At 43.0% G+C, this 17,110-nt stretch overlaps 1 protein-coding gene across 10 annotated transcripts in view; it reads right to left on the bottom strand.

The window, feature by feature from the left end:
• PROM1 (prominin 1) overlaps positions 1-16,500 on the bottom strand; it is a 64,610-nt gene extending 48,110 nt beyond the window's left edge. For 5 of the 10 annotated variants that reach the window (XM_069014387.1, XM_069014385.1, XM_069014392.1 and 2 more), the window contains exons 1-2: positions 16,361-16,500; positions 8,715-9,131 (exon numbers count right to left, since the gene is read on the bottom strand). In XM_069014387.1, coding sequence (XP_068870488.1) covers positions 8,715-8,937 — 223 coding nt within the window. In that variant the 5' untranslated portion in view covers positions 8,938-9,131; positions 16,361-16,500. Of the gene's footprint in view, positions 1-8,714; positions 9,132-15,169; positions 15,258-16,360 lie in introns of those variants that run through there. The other 5 variants (XM_069014388.1, XM_069014393.1, XM_069014391.1 and 2 more) reach the window with 2 other exon arrangements.
• Positions 16,501-17,110: the final 610 nt, after the last annotated feature.

The following is a 17,110-nucleotide window of genomic DNA, read 5'->3' as shown; positions in this document are numbered from 1 at the left end:
GATTTAAAACGGATTACCAGCAAAGATTTAACTTGCTGCGCTGTACGTTTGTCTAGTTTAGCACACTGCACAGGCTGAGCAGCTTCTCTATAGATTGGGTTGTGTAGACATTACTAGACTTGTAACTTTGATCAAAGCAGTACATAGACCGTATGAGCACCATTTTTCCTCTTCCTTTATCTCCTCAGGAGTTGCTGTAAACTGAGGAAAGCACAGAAAATCCTCTCTTGCATAACTTGGATTATTGGAAATATGAACACAGATAACTAATTGGGAATGACATACTGGAGCCCTGCTGACCAGATTACCTCAGTGACTGGCATTCTGGCAGCTTCCCTGAGACTCCTCAGAATTCCCTTCCTCTGCTTCCCCGTTTTTGCAAGGGCCACAACTTTCCATGCATGTTTGATAACTGAGGCATACACATTGGTTCAAAGTACTACAGGGACCACTGGCTTACTCAAAAATTAAAGCAAAAGTAAAGGTTGCTACTCCGAAGACAGCTAATTAGGCCGGATGCTTGGATTTATTCGGTACAGGTACAGCCAGGCATCTTTCAGCTGAGTTAAACAGCCAAAGCAATACTTAATAGTAGTAACAATATTCGCATTCACAACTGTAATCACATTTTAAAGTTCACCAAAATAAAATAATTTGGTATATTTTCAGTCAAAAGAAAGATCCTAACTATGTTATGATGCAATACAACTCATAATTTAATCACACAAGTGTTTTTAGGTAAGAAATCTATGTGATTATTGAAAAATGGTATCAAAGTAGGTTTGTGGGGCTTTTTTTTATAACCAGCAGGCTTACACTAAAATGTATATACTTGGTCTGTTTGAATGGCTTGTTACCCTCCACGCCTCCAGACCTTCCCCATTGGCTCCCTCTCCCTAGTCCCGCCTTTGTACCGCCCCCGTGCCCTCAGAGCATTGGTTCCTGATGCTCGCCCGCTCCAGTACAAAAATCCTGGACCCTGCGTGGGCCGGTCTCTTTCACCTCTGGTGTCCCTTGGCAGCAGCATGCGATAAACTATCATCCGTGGACTACCATACTGGAGAGCCCTCCTGACTCTTTGCTTCTGGTAACGCGTGAGCTATCCGGCTTGAGTGTGTGTGTGAATCCGCGCCTTACAGCCGCGCGGGTGAAAGGAGTAAGCTTGCTGCAGTGCTATACTGCACCCACCGGAACCATCCCATTGCCAGGGATATTTTCACGAACTTTTAGCCAAAGTCCAAGCTTGGGAGGCCACTTAACACAGTCCGGTGGGTGCAGTACACTGGCTGACATTTGTGGCACTTGGTTTCTCTTCTAACATGTAGGTAACTCAGTTTGGAAAAAGGAAGAAGTATACTCAAAAGCTTTAATACATGTATGGAAAAATGTAATATTGTTAAAAGGATTACAAAACCCACTGAAATTAATACTTACACATTTATTTTGTTCCAGCAGTTTTTGAATATTGCGTATTCACTTGGAAAAGACACCACTTCGGTTAAGATCTGAAAGTTACACAGACCATCTTGAGGGGCAAAAACAATAGTGAGAAAAAATACTGACTGTCATCATTTTCAATGTAATGAAGCATTGACTACAAGGACTGTGGAAAGATCTGTTGCAAAGATCTATCAAGCTGTCCTTACTTCAGCTGACATCATTCAAGAAAAAGCCATCGCTGAACAAGACTTAGGAGTTTGTTTTTCTGTGAACAACCACCTAAGCAAATTATCAGACAAATATAAGAGGGCTAGGCTGTGCTATCTTATTATGATGGTCTGTAACAAAGAAAAGAGAGGCTCAAATGACTGCTTTTCCAATAGCAGGCAGTCTCTGTACAGTATTTCACATAATTAACTCAAAATGCTCCATAACAGCCAAGATGATGAAAGACCTGAGAAGTCCCTTAGAAGGTTGTGAAAACATAATTCCAGTAAGTTCAGTGACATCTCCCCCCCTCTCTCTCCCCATCAGTTCCAGAGCTACAAGTTAGAAATGAGAATGAGGTTCAGCACTATGTGGATAGCCTGTAAATATTAAATGATGAGGCAGGATGGACAGCAAAGTAGTAACCACTGCTAAGCTGGGAAAAGGATGGTGCCTCAGCAGAGTTGCCTGAAAACCCATAAGATGTTTACAGTCGCTGGTAATTTTCGAAGAGGTTCACCCAAGGTGCACATTACCAGACAATATGGCTGATCCAAAAGCTGTTCTGTCCCACTTCTCACTATAGAAGATGGTGCAGGTATGCTCTGCAAGTCTCAAACAAGCTGTCATGCTTTTAGTGGTACTAAAGGTACAGTAATGCTAATTATCTAAATATATGCATTTCTAGAACATGGTACCTTTGCTTTTTTTCTTTAAAAATATGCAAACCCCACCAATGAAGACTCTTTACTTAGAATGACAAACAAACAAGGCCATGTTCACTCACAATACCATACGGTACTCATACCCTTCCCTTCCTTGTAGTCAGCACCTCTGGATTTAGTTGCAACCAGAACTTATCCCCTGTGCCCTGAAGCAGGGAATGCCGCTGATCAGCTCTCTGGTTATACCTTTTGTCTCCCTCTAACATCCCCAGACAAACAGAACATGGTCAGGACAGTTTTAAGGACTGTCCATGCTGTAACTATCAGCAGGTTTCCTGAGTTCCTCAGTACTCCATACCAAATATGCCCAACTCACTTGCCAGAGATGTTCCCACAGAAGCATGTAGTCATCTCATTTGGAAGGGGGAGAAGGCAGTTTAGAGTTGGCAGATATGAGCTGTCTTAATACCGCACAAATGTAAGCCTATTTAATTTATGATTATTATTAAACTCCAAGAGGCATGGCTGTCTGAAGTACCCTGCAGGAATTACCACAGCCATCTGTGCTAATGCCACTTTGAAGTGCCCTTTCCATGGAAAGTAATCCAATGCCCTCAAACTCTACCTGAGGTTTGTCAGTTTCTCCCTTCTGTCCTAACAGTGTTAAAATTGTAAAGTTGAACTGATGTTTTCCAATTGCTGTCAAAGTATGTTTTTTCACCTAGGCACAGCTGGCAGGCAGTATTATACCAGATCAGGGCAAGCACTGAGGATACTCTAGAGAAAGGATTCCAGATGGGCATAAAGACCAAGAATTGCAGATGATCAGCTAAACTACACTGATTTAAAAATTACTTCTGTATTTTCCATATAATACCTGTCTGCAAAAGAGATTCTTTGTTCATGTAATCCAAAAGAAGTGGGCAGGAAGACATCAGAGAAGCCTTAACATTTGCAACTGTAGTTTTCTGTGATAGCCTCTAGTAGATAATCTATGTAAACCTCCCCTCCCTAAAACCTACCTCCTCCCTGCCAGCAGAAAGTCCTTTTGACAAGCAATCTGTTAGCCTGCCGTTTTGAATAAATCAGGGGAAAAAGAATTACTTTTCTGGTGCCTAAGAAAATTAAAAAGCCAGACTTAAATCTGCTTCAGAAATGTTCTCAGGCTGTTCCTCCTTTACATGGGCATGTCACCAAGCAGAGCAGCTCTTAAGTTCCCAACATGAAATGAGCAGTGATTTTTTTAAACACTATTTCCTTAAATGTATATGAGTGGGCAGAGAAAAGAAGAGGCTAAATTATCTCATATCTTCTTGCTGCTCCATCTTCCCCAGTATTTCCAACACTACACACAAGAAATTTCTTTCAATGTATACACTGTATTACCAAGCAACGGGGCACTGCTACCCCAGTTCCCCACCACCACTGTGTATAACACCTGTCACTGCATTTTGCAGTGTACCTGTCACACCTGCATTTTTGATATACACACTTCAGCCACTATTCTAAATTCACACTACAGCTCTACTCACAGCTGTGGAAAAACACCAGAGGAATGTGGTGAAGGCACTGACTGTCACTTGACAACAGAAATTAGCCAATCTAACAGCTAACTTACTAATGGGCTGATACTCTTCTCAGTTCCTGCACAGTTCTACCTGAGCTCCCAACCCAGCTCCAGGATGTAAGCTTCAAGAAAACTAACCCACATGCACGTAGGGTAGCTATCAAACACTAGCTCAAAAAAGCAGTATAACACATCCAAACGAAAATTGAAACTTCACACAACTGGCAAAAAGGATATCCTAATTTATGTTTTTATGAAACGTCATAATGGCTACAGGTACCTGTGCAAAAGTTTATGGTGCTGGATTGCAGCACCTGCAGAGGCAGAGCCACAGCACTGTCCTTTAACCTCATGCAGACATGCCTAACCTTCCTGGGAAAATCTTAAGTTTAAAAATAAAAGGGCACTACCAACTATACATAACTGAGCTTATTTCCAAGATCCAGACACATGCATTTGTTTTTGTAGGGGAGCTGTAGAAGACTAATAGGCAGAGAATCTAGCTTGACACACACACACAAAAAATAATTCTGCCTTACTGAGTTTAAGTGAGGGGGTGATAAAGTGTTTTGCTTACTTGCTTTAGAACCTCACACTCAACACAGCCAGTAAATTTCAGAAGTCAGTATCCTAGGAGCTCATCAAACCTACCCAAAGCAACAGGGTTTTGCTGTGCATTTTCTATTTCAGCTATACTAAGTACAGATACAGTTTATTTTCACATCAAGTTACAAGTTTCTTCTTTGAAATATCTGGAAAGAATTTAATTGCTGAATACACTCGTGCTTTATTACTGAGATAACACAACAAGACTAACTTGCTGAACTTCACAATCTGCAGCTGCTTTAAAGGCTGACTAGATGAGGAGAAAGAAAAACCAAAACGGGTCAGACACAGGACTTGATATTAAAATGTCCAAGTTCTGACCTTCAGTCTGATTAAACTGTTCAGCAAGCAGGATTCCACAGTCAGAAAGATTTGAAAGATGTAGTCCAGATCTAAAAATCAGCTCGTTTGTGTTCCCCATAGCAAACAGTACATTTAACTCTTCATACTGTCTTTTGCCCAGAAAGTACCTGCATTCAACAGTTGATTTTTATGTAAAAGTTGTACTCCCACTTCAGCAGAAACGCTTACCTACAGTGTAAGTCAGAAGCTGGAGAAAAGCAGTTGTAACTTAACTAGTAAAGCTTTTCTGCAGTATGTTCAGGTACAGTGGGGTAAGGTAAACAGGCTTGTAAGTTTTTGTCTCATTTCACCTAAAAAATAGGAGCAGGAGCTTTATTCCCAGCTTCTTTCCTTTGTGAACTCTTCATATTTCTGTTACAAGACACTAGCTGTGAAGCCAAAGACTTGTTGGGCACATCCTGCTGGCAACTGGAATCTCAGATTAACATCCTCTTACTGCAACTAACAACTGTTTCCATGGGAACAAAGACAAAACTATGATTCATAGCAGCCACAGCATCATACTGACCATGTCCTGTCCATACCAAGTTCACATCTGAAGGTTTCCAACACAAAAGATGACATATACCTCACAACCATGAAGTGACAACTTTATAAATAAATCAATGCTGCAGCTTATGACAATTTCTACATAAGAAAAACAGATTATTCATTTTGTTAGATGACCTCTTTCTTAGATAAGTAATAGAAGCAACTATAATTTTCCTATTATCATCTCTATTTTAAGTGGTGTTATTAACAAGAAAGAAAACGATGCCTCCGTCTTAAACAGTCCTCAACAAAAGGAGTAGCAGCGCAATCATCACCATGGAGGAGCAAAGGCACGCTGAGATTGAAGTGACCTGCTGAGCCTCGGGTAGCAGACCAGTGACCAGTCTTTTCCTCTCCAGTGTATCATTAACTCGAAGTGGAGGCTGCTTCCCTGAATAAGTTTACACTTAAGTAAACTCGCTCCAACTTCCAGCAGTACATATTTGACTGGTGGCGTTGAAAGCAGAATCTGTTTAGACTCACTGAAGCACTGCAATCAGATATTCTAATTCATTTCTTTTGAGCTAGGTTCTTGCCATATCCAAGGAGCACAGTGCTGGTCTTAAAGATTCAGCAATTTAAAAAAACTTAAGGTGTTACAGTTCCTTGCCCTGGTTCTGTTACAGTACTTTACATAAGAACTGTATTTAATCCAATTAATAACTTACATATTAAATCTAAACTTAGATTAAAGTTGTACTTCCACAAACTTGATGGCATGAACAAATTTAGAAGGGAATAAATAATTACTTATCTAGATGTAACTAAAAGCAAACCATCTTACAAAATGTTTCTTGACTGATTTTTTTCATTAAATGAAGCGATCCCTTTCAACTGTTGAGACTTAGCAGCACGAAATTAAGAATAACGTTTCCCAAAGACTCTCATGTACTTCCTATCTTGTTTTATTGTAGCAGTATAAAGCTTACACTAGCTTTCTTCCTAAAAGGCATACTTTAGACTGAAGGAGTATGAATGTTATCCTGTAACATATTCAGCACCATCAGAGCACTATTGCAAGATGACTTGCAAAGGCAGGAATATCTATATGCAATTAGACAATCCTATGACTTCTTTTCCTCCCAGCTAAGAGTACTAATAGATTAGAAAACTGAACATTGAGTACTTCCAAGTATTAGAAAAAATACAAGACTACTAAGATCAAAGGTCTAAGTGATTGCTGCCAAGGCTTGCACACAAATGATACTTTTCTATGTTGTGGGTATATGCAATACACTGGGGCATCAACCTGGAGCTAACTTTTCTGAAGCACCAGTCCCATTAGAATGATGAAGTTTGAAATAGAAACATCAAAAGGGTTGCTTTCTGTGCCCATTTGTCATTATGCTTATTTTCATCTCTGAATCAGAATTAACTCTATTTCAAGCCGGAATTTAAAAAACCAAACCAAACAAAACAACCATTTAAAATATGTAACTACACCATTAATACACTGAATGTGAAAACAGAACAGCATATGGCAAAAGAGATTATGGGGATTAGCCAATTAAACAGTATGACTCAAACCGACATGATCCGTCAAATCTGTATTTTGCAGTGAAGTGTGTGGGGCCATGGGAACACGACTTCACCTAATGCAAATAACAAAGGCAAAGTTCTGAAAATAACCGATTTGGCAAGAAGTATCTTCAAGGAAGTAAGAAGAAGTATGAGATGTTCAAAGCTTACAAGCTAAGAACAGATATTTACTTTTGGATGTCTTCTTTAATGCTGGAGTTCACAATACCTACTTGACGTAGAACTTACTAAGAGAGTCCCACAGGACAATAACCTTGATCATAAAGTCTATACTCACTAATTATTCACATGCTTAGGACACAGGACATTAATTCTGACATACAAGATTACAGACCAAATTCTTGGCAATATACAAACACAGTAAACGTCTCAGTGAAATCAAGTTTCCACAATCGTAAGAGAACAAAATATTCAAGCAGGGCTTCAGGCAGAGCGGAGGCCTGCTTTTAGGAGCTGAATGCAGATGGCAATCCTCACCATCAGGTCTCACAGAGACGCAAATAGTTCACCCACATGTTTAACAGAAGGAAAGAGGCAAAAGAAGCAGAGGTATCCGGAAACAGTGCTTTCCAAAGGTGAGATTACTGTCACCTTCATGCAGCTGCCCTCATTACACCTTGTGTAAGACTTGCTCAGAAGACAGATCCTGCAGGAAAACAGGTCAGAATATTCTGCTGGTTAACCCCTGGGACTCTGAGCACTTGTCTAAATAGAATTCATTCATTCAAGTTCAGCTGAGCTCATTCTTCTACAGTTATGTCAGAGATGCACAAAGAAATGTCAAAAATCCAAGCAAACAGCAGTTTACAGATATACATGCATGTGACCAACCAGACTAAAGAATTTAAGGCTTTGTATTACTAAAAGTTTAAGTGAATAAATTGAAAGCTATACTACAAAATAATATAAACACCTTTTATACAGGTGTTTATATGTTGTTATATTCCAAAAGGAATCAGTGACAAACCAAAGTCCTTCTTAGATTTAATTAAAGGTTCACCTTGATATAATTTTAAATGCCAGTATTATACCAACACATTAGCACCTTTAAGAGCTAAATGAAACAAAAAGCATGTTGAAAAGTTAAGTTGATAAAACTACCACATCCACAAAAACACGATTTCCAAAAGCACCTTTTAATCAATGAAACCTCAGTAAGGTTGCACACACTTCTTCAACATCTTAAGTTTTCCTTTAGAAGGAACAGCTTAGTAGGAAACGAATGGAAAAAAAAAAGTCTCATTAAAACAAGTGCAGTTCCAAGTCTTAACCTGACAGCTTTTAGAGGAACAAGAAGCTACACAAGGCTATGTAATGGAACTGCCCTTACATAAAACTTGACCATGGAAGCACATACGTGGAAACAAATGAAATTTATTTCAAATTTCCTGTGCTAAATCTTATAATATTATAACCACCTGTTTATCACAATATGCAAAACTCAGAGAGCTGTCACTTATGGATTTAACATTAAATACAAAGCAGCTTATCCCCTACTTCTATCTCATGCTGTTTCAGTTAAGAAGACAAGCCTCAAATGCATCAGTGACAGCTTTGAGATATGTAAGCAAAGTTCTGTGAAATTTCACCAACATTTCATTTTCATTAACAACCCATTATGCTTAGGAGAAAAATATTCTTTTATACAGAACTGTACACATTTCCTAGCCGTAACACATGCTACTTACAAAGTCCTTCATATAATTTACTTCCTGATTATGGCCTTGGTATCTACAATAGGGTGAACACATCAATAGCAAATCTGTATTTTAAACAAAAGTAGTTTATCTGCTTACCTTGAGGAAAAGAATTTGGCTGCACTAAGTACAGGAATGCATGTACTATTTTAAACAAAATTCCTATTGCCCCAGGTTCATGGTATGCACCTGTATCATACGTCTTGGATGGTACAAATCCAAAATCCAAAGTTCCAGGAGGTGGTTTGTATATAGGCTGTACCTCTGAAATAGTACTTCCACAAAACAGCAGCAGCAGCAGCAAACAGAGTTCCACAGCCATAGCGAGCAGTATTCATAAAACTGGAGGTAGTGATATTTGTCCGACCAAGTCTAGAAATCTTCCAAACATTCACTTGGGGGGTAGCTTTCTAGCCAGGAGAATGCTGGTACACTCTCACTCCTTCAATGCTTAAATGTATTTTTACTTCCGAGTGGTACAGCAGCCTCTCATGGAAATGACTCAGCACACCATCTCTGGCAAAAAAAAAGAAACAGCTCATTAAGGTGTGTGCAAGCAAATAGCAAAGTGCAAGACAACCTGCAATCTTCTCTGGAAATTGAACGTATCAACAGTTGCAAAAGTGAGCCAGATAGGAAAGAAAAAACTGCTGAGGATTGCGAAGAATATGTTATACTACATACACTGTACTTGAAAGAGGTGGAAAAAACAATTATGCACAGTTCCAGGTCAGTGAGTTTTCAAAAACAAAGCAGAACTTTGGTACAGCTCCAAGGGAAACAAAACTAAAGAAGCAGTGTATGAACTGCGCTTCTGACTAAGTACAATATGTCATGTCACAACAATTGCACAATGCTTTTAATTACCACCTGATGGTTCTGTAGTTGATGACAATTATTACAAGTCATACTCTGTATTCTTTAATCTACACCTTTTAGCAAAACCTGCAATCCTAGATACTCTTAACTGTCTTCCAAGATTGAGGAAAAAACAATGTATCATTGAAGTTACCAAAACAAAACAAAAAAAAAACAAAAAAACCCCAAACCAACAAAACATCACTCCCTTGACAGATGGCAATGGGTGTCAGCAATTACTTTCTATTAATTCAAGCTATCTCAAGGCTCTCCTTAGGAATTGGAGAAGTCAACAATTTTTATTTACAGCTTGCTAAAGCTGACTGTCATTAAGCTAACTTTGGATAGTTATACATGTTTAAGAACATTCTGAATCTACAAAATCACAGGAGCCTGATCTACCACTACTTAAGAAATGTAAACAGAGACACCCCTGGGTTTCCAACAAATCAAGCGACCACTTCTTGATCTACAAGAACCCAGGTAAGACTCCTCCACTTCAGCGTGCAACAGCAGCCTCTGAGGAAACAGACCGAAACCAACCAAAGAGAAGGCAACAGAAAAGCTGCTGCCCTTCTCTGATTTTGGAAGCTGCACACACTTGATGAGCGTGCCAGTGAGCACCACACTGGCTTTCCCAGCCACCAGGCCAGCTTCTCTTTGGGATGCCTTTGGTGATCCCCCAGAGAGCCACTGACTGGGCTGTGCGGGAACTCACTGCTCATGACAAGACACCACTTCCAGCTGGGGAGCACCCAGCACCACCTGCCTTTCCCAAGCACAGCTGGGCCTCTGCTGCGCTTTTCAGCAGCACTACTCAAGAGAAACCACCTTGGTGTTCAGACCATCCACTGGCAAGGAACAACAGCAAAATAACACAAACACCTCATGGCTTCAGTCAGTCCAATGCTCCACCAATACCTTGACTTCCAAGGTACTTCCAGGTCAAAGAGATGCTGAAGACAGAAGACTTAAAACCCATAGTAAGGTGAGACTTAAATCTCTCCCATGCTTTACAGTCTCTGGTAAAACACTAGCTACCTTTCTGAAAACCAGTACTTTGCAAGAAGTCAAAATTACACTGCAAGCTTGTTTAGTAGTCTGTGCTGCACTCAAAAGATAGATCAAGATCAAGAAAAATATGGAACAAAGGAATACCAGATCAGATCAAAGACCTAGAGACAGTTTTGTTTCTCCACTGTTCAAATGAGTTAAGAGGGAACACTCGAACCTGTCTTTCCTCTTCATGGCTTGTGAAAACCAAGAAGAATGAACAGTAATAATGCTGTGATTAGCACAATTATCCAACCCTTATTCAAAAAGGTGATGTTAGCAACCACTCTGAAATATGCTTAACACAAGCACACAGTAATTTAGAACACATAATACCATGATTACTTCCCTATCTGGAAAAGAATGTTCTGTTAAAGATTGATGAAAGAAAAACAAAGTTCAGATCCAAAATATTAATTTTCCTCCTTTAATTTTCTACTAAGACTAGTTTTCTTCAGCCTAAAACATACTTTTAAGTGAAATTTTATCATATGCACATCTTGCTCTGAGGCTGGACACAGAAATGGTCAGAGTGAAAACTGCTTAGGCTGCATTTTATTATCAAATCTCCAGAAACTCTACAGCATAAAATATGACAAGACCAGAACTAGGTGAAAAAAACTTATTTTGCCTTTATGACACAACAGTGGAAATTGTGCAAGTTTGATACACTACTGCTCTGATGCCGAACTACTTTTTGCTTTTATATATAGTCTTCATATATATTCATAACTCTGTGGACTTTCATTGTATAGTTATATAGTTTCCTAGCTAACTCCAGTACTTTTCCTATTAGACAAATTTCCGAAGGCCTGTTCTAATCTTGTTTCTTCTGGGAAGCAAGACCGAGCCACCTTCCCAAGACATTTTCTCATGTTTTATACAAAAAAAAGGTAGAGCTAGTAGCAAGGAAGGGGGGCTTCAGAGGGGATCAAACCAAGAGAGGAAATTACTTCATTAACTGTTCTTCTAATTGGGAATTCTTGTCAACTATGCTAATTTGCTAAACTTATAAAAGTGTAAAAGCCCTCTATCACGTATGCATTTTTGACACATTTTCAGCATGCATGTTGGTGTGTTGTGCACCTGGAGGGATGTTGATTAAACAGTAACCACTTTTTATCACCTTAACCTTGTTTGGCTCTTGATTTTAGGGGCTCAAAAGCAACAGTTCAATTTGTTCTCCTTAAAAAGAGATTTGCACAATTTTCTAAGTCAGGTTTAGTTTTCTGGAGATTTCTGAAGGGTTGCAACATTTCAGTGAGTCAGGAGAAAAAGCTCACACATGCTAACTGAGCCTTGATTCCAAAAGTTAAGGAAACTGATACAAAAGCATCTATTTCAGGGAAATGTTGGGTGTGGTTGTGAAAGATGAAATTGAGAAGATGACTTCTCTAACTGGTGTCTTAAGGCAAAGCTCTCTGTAGTGTGCTCTGTTATCTATTTCTGCCCTCTCTCTAGTCTAGTATAAAGTTGTCCTGGGTTGCAGTGTATTCTATTACCATCCTCATGAGCAGTGGAAATCAGGTGTGGCAGTGTTTCCTTGCCTCCTCCCCCCAGACTATCTTGCTGTTAATGGCCCATCATTGTCCTGCTGCATGACTCAGAGATAACTCCCTCCGGACCATCTTCTGTTAATGAGCCTAATTAACACTTGGCCTCATGACTCATCACCCCATTGTGAGATGCTCCACCCAGAGGGAGGAACCAAGCATCCCATCATGGATATAATCTGAGATGCTGAACACCAGAGACAACCCTTCCACTGGATTTCCAGAGGACAGGAGCTACACAGCCACCACTGGACCTCCTGAGGAAGAGCAGACCCTTTTCTACAGGACCACCGCTTCAGAGGACTGCAGCCACCATTCTACCAGACTGCTGCTACCACCACCCTGACTAACAGAGTGTCAGGTTGTATCTTGACTCTGTCAGTTTGAACCAGTGTTCTCTTACTTTTTTTTCCTTAATTTCCCCATTAAATTGTTATTCTGATTTGGTGCCTCCCACTGGTTTGTTTTCAAACTACTACAAATGTACACACAACTTTTTTTTGTAAGATTTAAGACAATTTAAAGTCTATCTTATTGCACAAACAGGCAAATAAAACACTGTTAAAATGTTCTCCCAATATAGGAAAACAATCACTACACCTGCCATAAATAAGTAGTCATGTATTAACCAAGACGAAGTGGGCAGTTTTAAGACAAGGACACTACTGAAATTGCAAGGACACTCTGTGTACTGCAAAAAAAACCAATATTCTGCTAAGTGGAGAAATGTAAGTCTCCAACTCGACATAGTTTTCAGTCAAGCTTTTATAAAATTCAGGTGAGTTTCCTGCAAATCAAAGGATCTGCAGAATTATGACCACACATTCTTCTTCTCCCTTTGCTGGCAACTATATCATAGTAAACATGGTATATACAATCTTACTGGACAATTCCTCCAGACTGACACCAGTTCTTCTCCATACTACATAAAACACAAATATTTTCAAGGTTGCATTAATAATAATAATCAGGAACTTGCAGAAACACTATTAAACCTATAACTTAACATGCCTCTGAGCATCTAATATGTATTCAACCTACCTAAAAATAACTCAGATGTAAAAAGCTCCAAGCAGTTCTCCTTTTCTTAATATCTAAAAGAAACTTAGCCGGGAGCATATTAGTAGTTAAATATGCTAGACAAACAGCATTACAGAGGAAAAATCTATCAATGAAATCTGTAACTCTGAGAACTGCAAGAATGACATACACAGGAGTGACACAAATAAAGAGAACTGAATAGCAGTTTATGCTAATCTTCATTGCAGCATGTGGCCATCTCATTTCCTCAGACACAGTGTGGCATCACTGCAGTCAATGAGTTACAGGAACTGCCAGTACAACTCTCCCCAAGTTCAAGTAAACAGTGAATGAAAAGAAGCTGTGTGAAACTTTGAAATGCTTACAGTAATTATCAAATAAGCTACCAATTTCATTACTACACACCCTGTGAAGTACTTAACAAGTTAAAATGAATTAAAGATTTTCATTATTCTATGTGTGTGGTTTGCAAATGTCCATTTTTAAGACTCAAGCTTTGCATTTTATTCTGTGGTTGACACTAATATTCTATACATACAAGTCACTAAGCCTAACTCCTGGGGTTTTAAACACTGCCGGTGGGAGAACACCATCACCCAAATCTGCAGCAGCATTATCATCTCAGATATATCCTATCCTATCTGTTATTAAAAATACTTTCCAAAACCAACCTCTGCTTTAACAAGGGAAGAGGAGACGAGAGATAGATGCTTTAGTTCAGCAGCTTCCATGATACATCAACTCTGAATAACAGAGCTCAGAGGCAGCATGATGTCCAGCTCTTTGTTCCAATGGGACTGGCCTCCTTCTGTTTAAACACTGCAACCCATGCAAATACAACACTGCAGTGCAGCGATGCAACGATGATTAACCCCGTGAACTGAAATTCAATCAACCAGAGGCTAGACTGCTACAGCTCAATGGGGGAGCCTGCTGGCAGTGACCCAGGATGGGCTGGGATGGTGGTAGATGCAGTTGTCCATAGGAAGCCCACACAAAGGTTCTGAGTACATTTGTTACATTCTTTCAATTACACATTTGAAAATCCAAGTCCATAATCCCCTTGCCCCAGTACCAGCAATCACCAGAAGAGAAATTAGAACAGCCACAAAAACACAGTTACAGGCAGACTGAAACTCCTAAGTATGCATAAAAAAATCAAACCCACACCACCACCTTCCCATTCCAGAGACCCCATACAGCAAGCCAAGTTAGATACTGGTAGGTTAAAAAGGTACAGTTTTCTGTTACAAAATCTGCCCTAAGCGTACCAACAATTACAACCTGTTGCCACAGGAGGATTAAGAAGCAAATAAACCTAATAAGCACTAGGGACTGCAGAATAGAGCTTGGCAGCACTGAGAAAAACTAAACAAATAGCATCTTCCACACAAGGCAGCCCTGGTACCCATCTGACTTGCCTGCTATATATTCAAAACGAGTATGTGCTCAGGTCAGGAAAAACTGGATATTCAGAATCCAGTTTGCTTTGAGCAGCTTCTTACTAATTTCAAAATTAATAAACTTAAAAAGCAACATCAAAAAATCCTTCTGTTTTACAAGTCACAGCCATTTGCAAGCAGAAACACACCTGTAAAAATTCCAGGTGAGATACCTTCCCCCAAGCATAAGCAGGTCTGAATTTCAGCTGACTGCCTAAATATTTAAAGTACATTTTCACTAACCAAAAAAAAAAAAATTTATTTAACTTGATTTTAAGTGGTGCATTTACCCCAGTATTCATAGAGCATTCCTTGTTAAATTACTTTTCAGCATCACATAGAACATTTTAAGACACAGTAAGTCCAGCCCATAAACAGGCAGCTTTTGGCAAATGTATACCAATGAGCATTCTGTACGTGTCCCAACACCTAGGTACTGCAACACGACGCACGTTTCCCACTAGCAGCTGAGACCAAGCCTTTCCTTCACCTTCCTTCCAATTACTTGAACTGTAGAGACCTCTTCCTCTAACACGCTGCCTAGTCCTTATCTGCAAACTGCAGAGGAGCGCGGGTACCGCAGCTCTGCCTCTGCTGGAATACCGACCGATGTGGTAGTTTCTTCAGCGGCTCCTCTGCATGCGTGTGCGGAAGACACAGCCCATGTTTGCTACCACAACTGCCCCTTCTCCCCAGCTCTCGGATGAGGTCCCCAGCTCACTGTACAGCTCACCTCTGCTGAGCAAAACGTTTGGCCAGCCCCTGTGGGCCGGCGCGGTCCGCCCAGGTGCACAGCGAGCAGCCACCGGCAGCACCGCCTCAGGGAACTCCTCCGAGGCGGGCGGCATCCGCCGCAGCGCTGCCGTGCCGAGCGAGGAGCCGGCAGGAGCGCACGGGCCCTCTCCCCGCTCGCACCCACCGCAGAGCCCGGGCTGGGGTTCGCCTCCCTACCCCCGCCCGCCCCTGACGAGCCGATTTCGAGGACAGCACAGCCCCAGCCTCGTCCCCGTCCGCCTACCCGAGACTGCTCAGGCCCCATCGCCCGCCTCCCCCATCCTCGCCCCGGGCAGGTGCCCTCAGCGCCCGCCCTCCTCCTCCTCCTCCCCGTGGAGCGGCTTCCCATCTCCCCGGAGATCTCCGGGGCTCTCTCCGCCCAGCTCCCAGCGCTGCTCTCTGTTCATCTGCCGGTGGCTCACAGCTGTCCGTCCCCGACCTCTCCCCAGCCGCCGCTGCCACACACGGTCCCCGGGGAGAGAACGCGCACCCCGTGCCCGCCGCCCCGCTCTGCTCGGCGGGCGGGCCCGCCCTGGCTCCCCGCGGACCAGCCGCAACACCCCCCCGTGCCGCAGCCCCCTTTCCGCGGCCAAACCCGTCCCTCCCGCCATCCCGCTCCCCGGCTTTCCTCAGCACTGATCTGCCCGCCGGCCGCCCCTCTGCCCCCGCCTCACCCCGCGCTCTCAGGGCGCCTCCATCCCGCCGCTCCCACAGGTCGCTCTCCCCAGCCCCTACTGAGCACCCCGGGATCTCTTCCGCGGGCAGCCCCATTCCCCCGGGCACCCGCCTCCCTCGACGGCCACCCGCCCCCCTCACCCGGCTTCCCACGGAGCTCCGCCGACCCGCTCCCCCGCCCGCCGACCCTCTCCTCCCGCGAGGGAAGGGGCCGCGCTCTCCCGGCCAGGACCTTCTCCCGCCCGCAGCAGAAGGCGGAGGAGCCCCATCCCCGCCTGCTGCCCCCCACGGCCCCGGCGAAGCTGCCCCGGGACCCCTCCTCACGTACCCCCCCGCCCGCAGCACTCACCGGTCGAGCGGGGACAGCGAGCCGGAGGCCAGCACAGCACCGCCCGCTCCGCCTCAGAGCGCCGCGGCTGCTGTGGTGGCGGTGCCGCCCGCGCATGGATTACGGAAGGCGGGCTCTGCCCCGGGCCGGGGCTGCAGGACCACCCCGACAGGCCGGGATGGAGGGGGGAGGAAGAGGAGGAGCGTGAGGGGGTTTAACCCCGGCGGGATGTGCTGGGCGAGAGGAGCTGGAGATAGGGAGATGCTCTGTGCCGTGGCTGGTCCAACACGGCCGAGCGGGTCGGGCTGAACCCGCACCCCTGCGAGTGCGCGGCGATGGGCGACCTGTTGCATCCCGGGCTGGCTCCTGCCCTGTTTCCGGCCGGGAGGGGCCTCCGCCACGCCGGGACCCGTGGCTGGGCTCCGCCGAGGCACGTCCCTCCTCGCCGTCCCAGACGTGGCCGTGCCATCTTCCCTTGGTCATTTCCTCTGGGGGTTAGTTCGAGGTCAGGCGGGTTTGCTTTTCCCATCAGGATGACTTACCCCATTAGCTTTTGAAAAAAAAAAAATCCTGTTTTACTTCTCTCGAGGGGTGTCCTTATTTCCTGATGGGTTTAGCATGTTCTTTAGGGCTATCTATATTCCTAAGTGTTCCCGAAGGCCAGGGATTTATTAGTTAAAATGAGAAGTGTTTTTCTTACAGGTTGCAGTACAGTAACATACACTTTCAAAGGCTGCTGTGCTTTCCTTCTGCCTTGTGCAGATTTTTTGT

This window comes from Aphelocoma coerulescens, chromosome 4 (assembly GCF_041296385.1).
Source record: "Aphelocoma coerulescens isolate FSJ_1873_10779 chromosome 4, UR_Acoe_1.0, whole genome shotgun sequence".
Lineage (NCBI taxonomy): Eukaryota > Metazoa > Chordata > Aves > Passeriformes > Corvidae > Aphelocoma > Aphelocoma coerulescens.
This window is presented reverse-complemented; position numbering and strand designations above follow the sequence as displayed.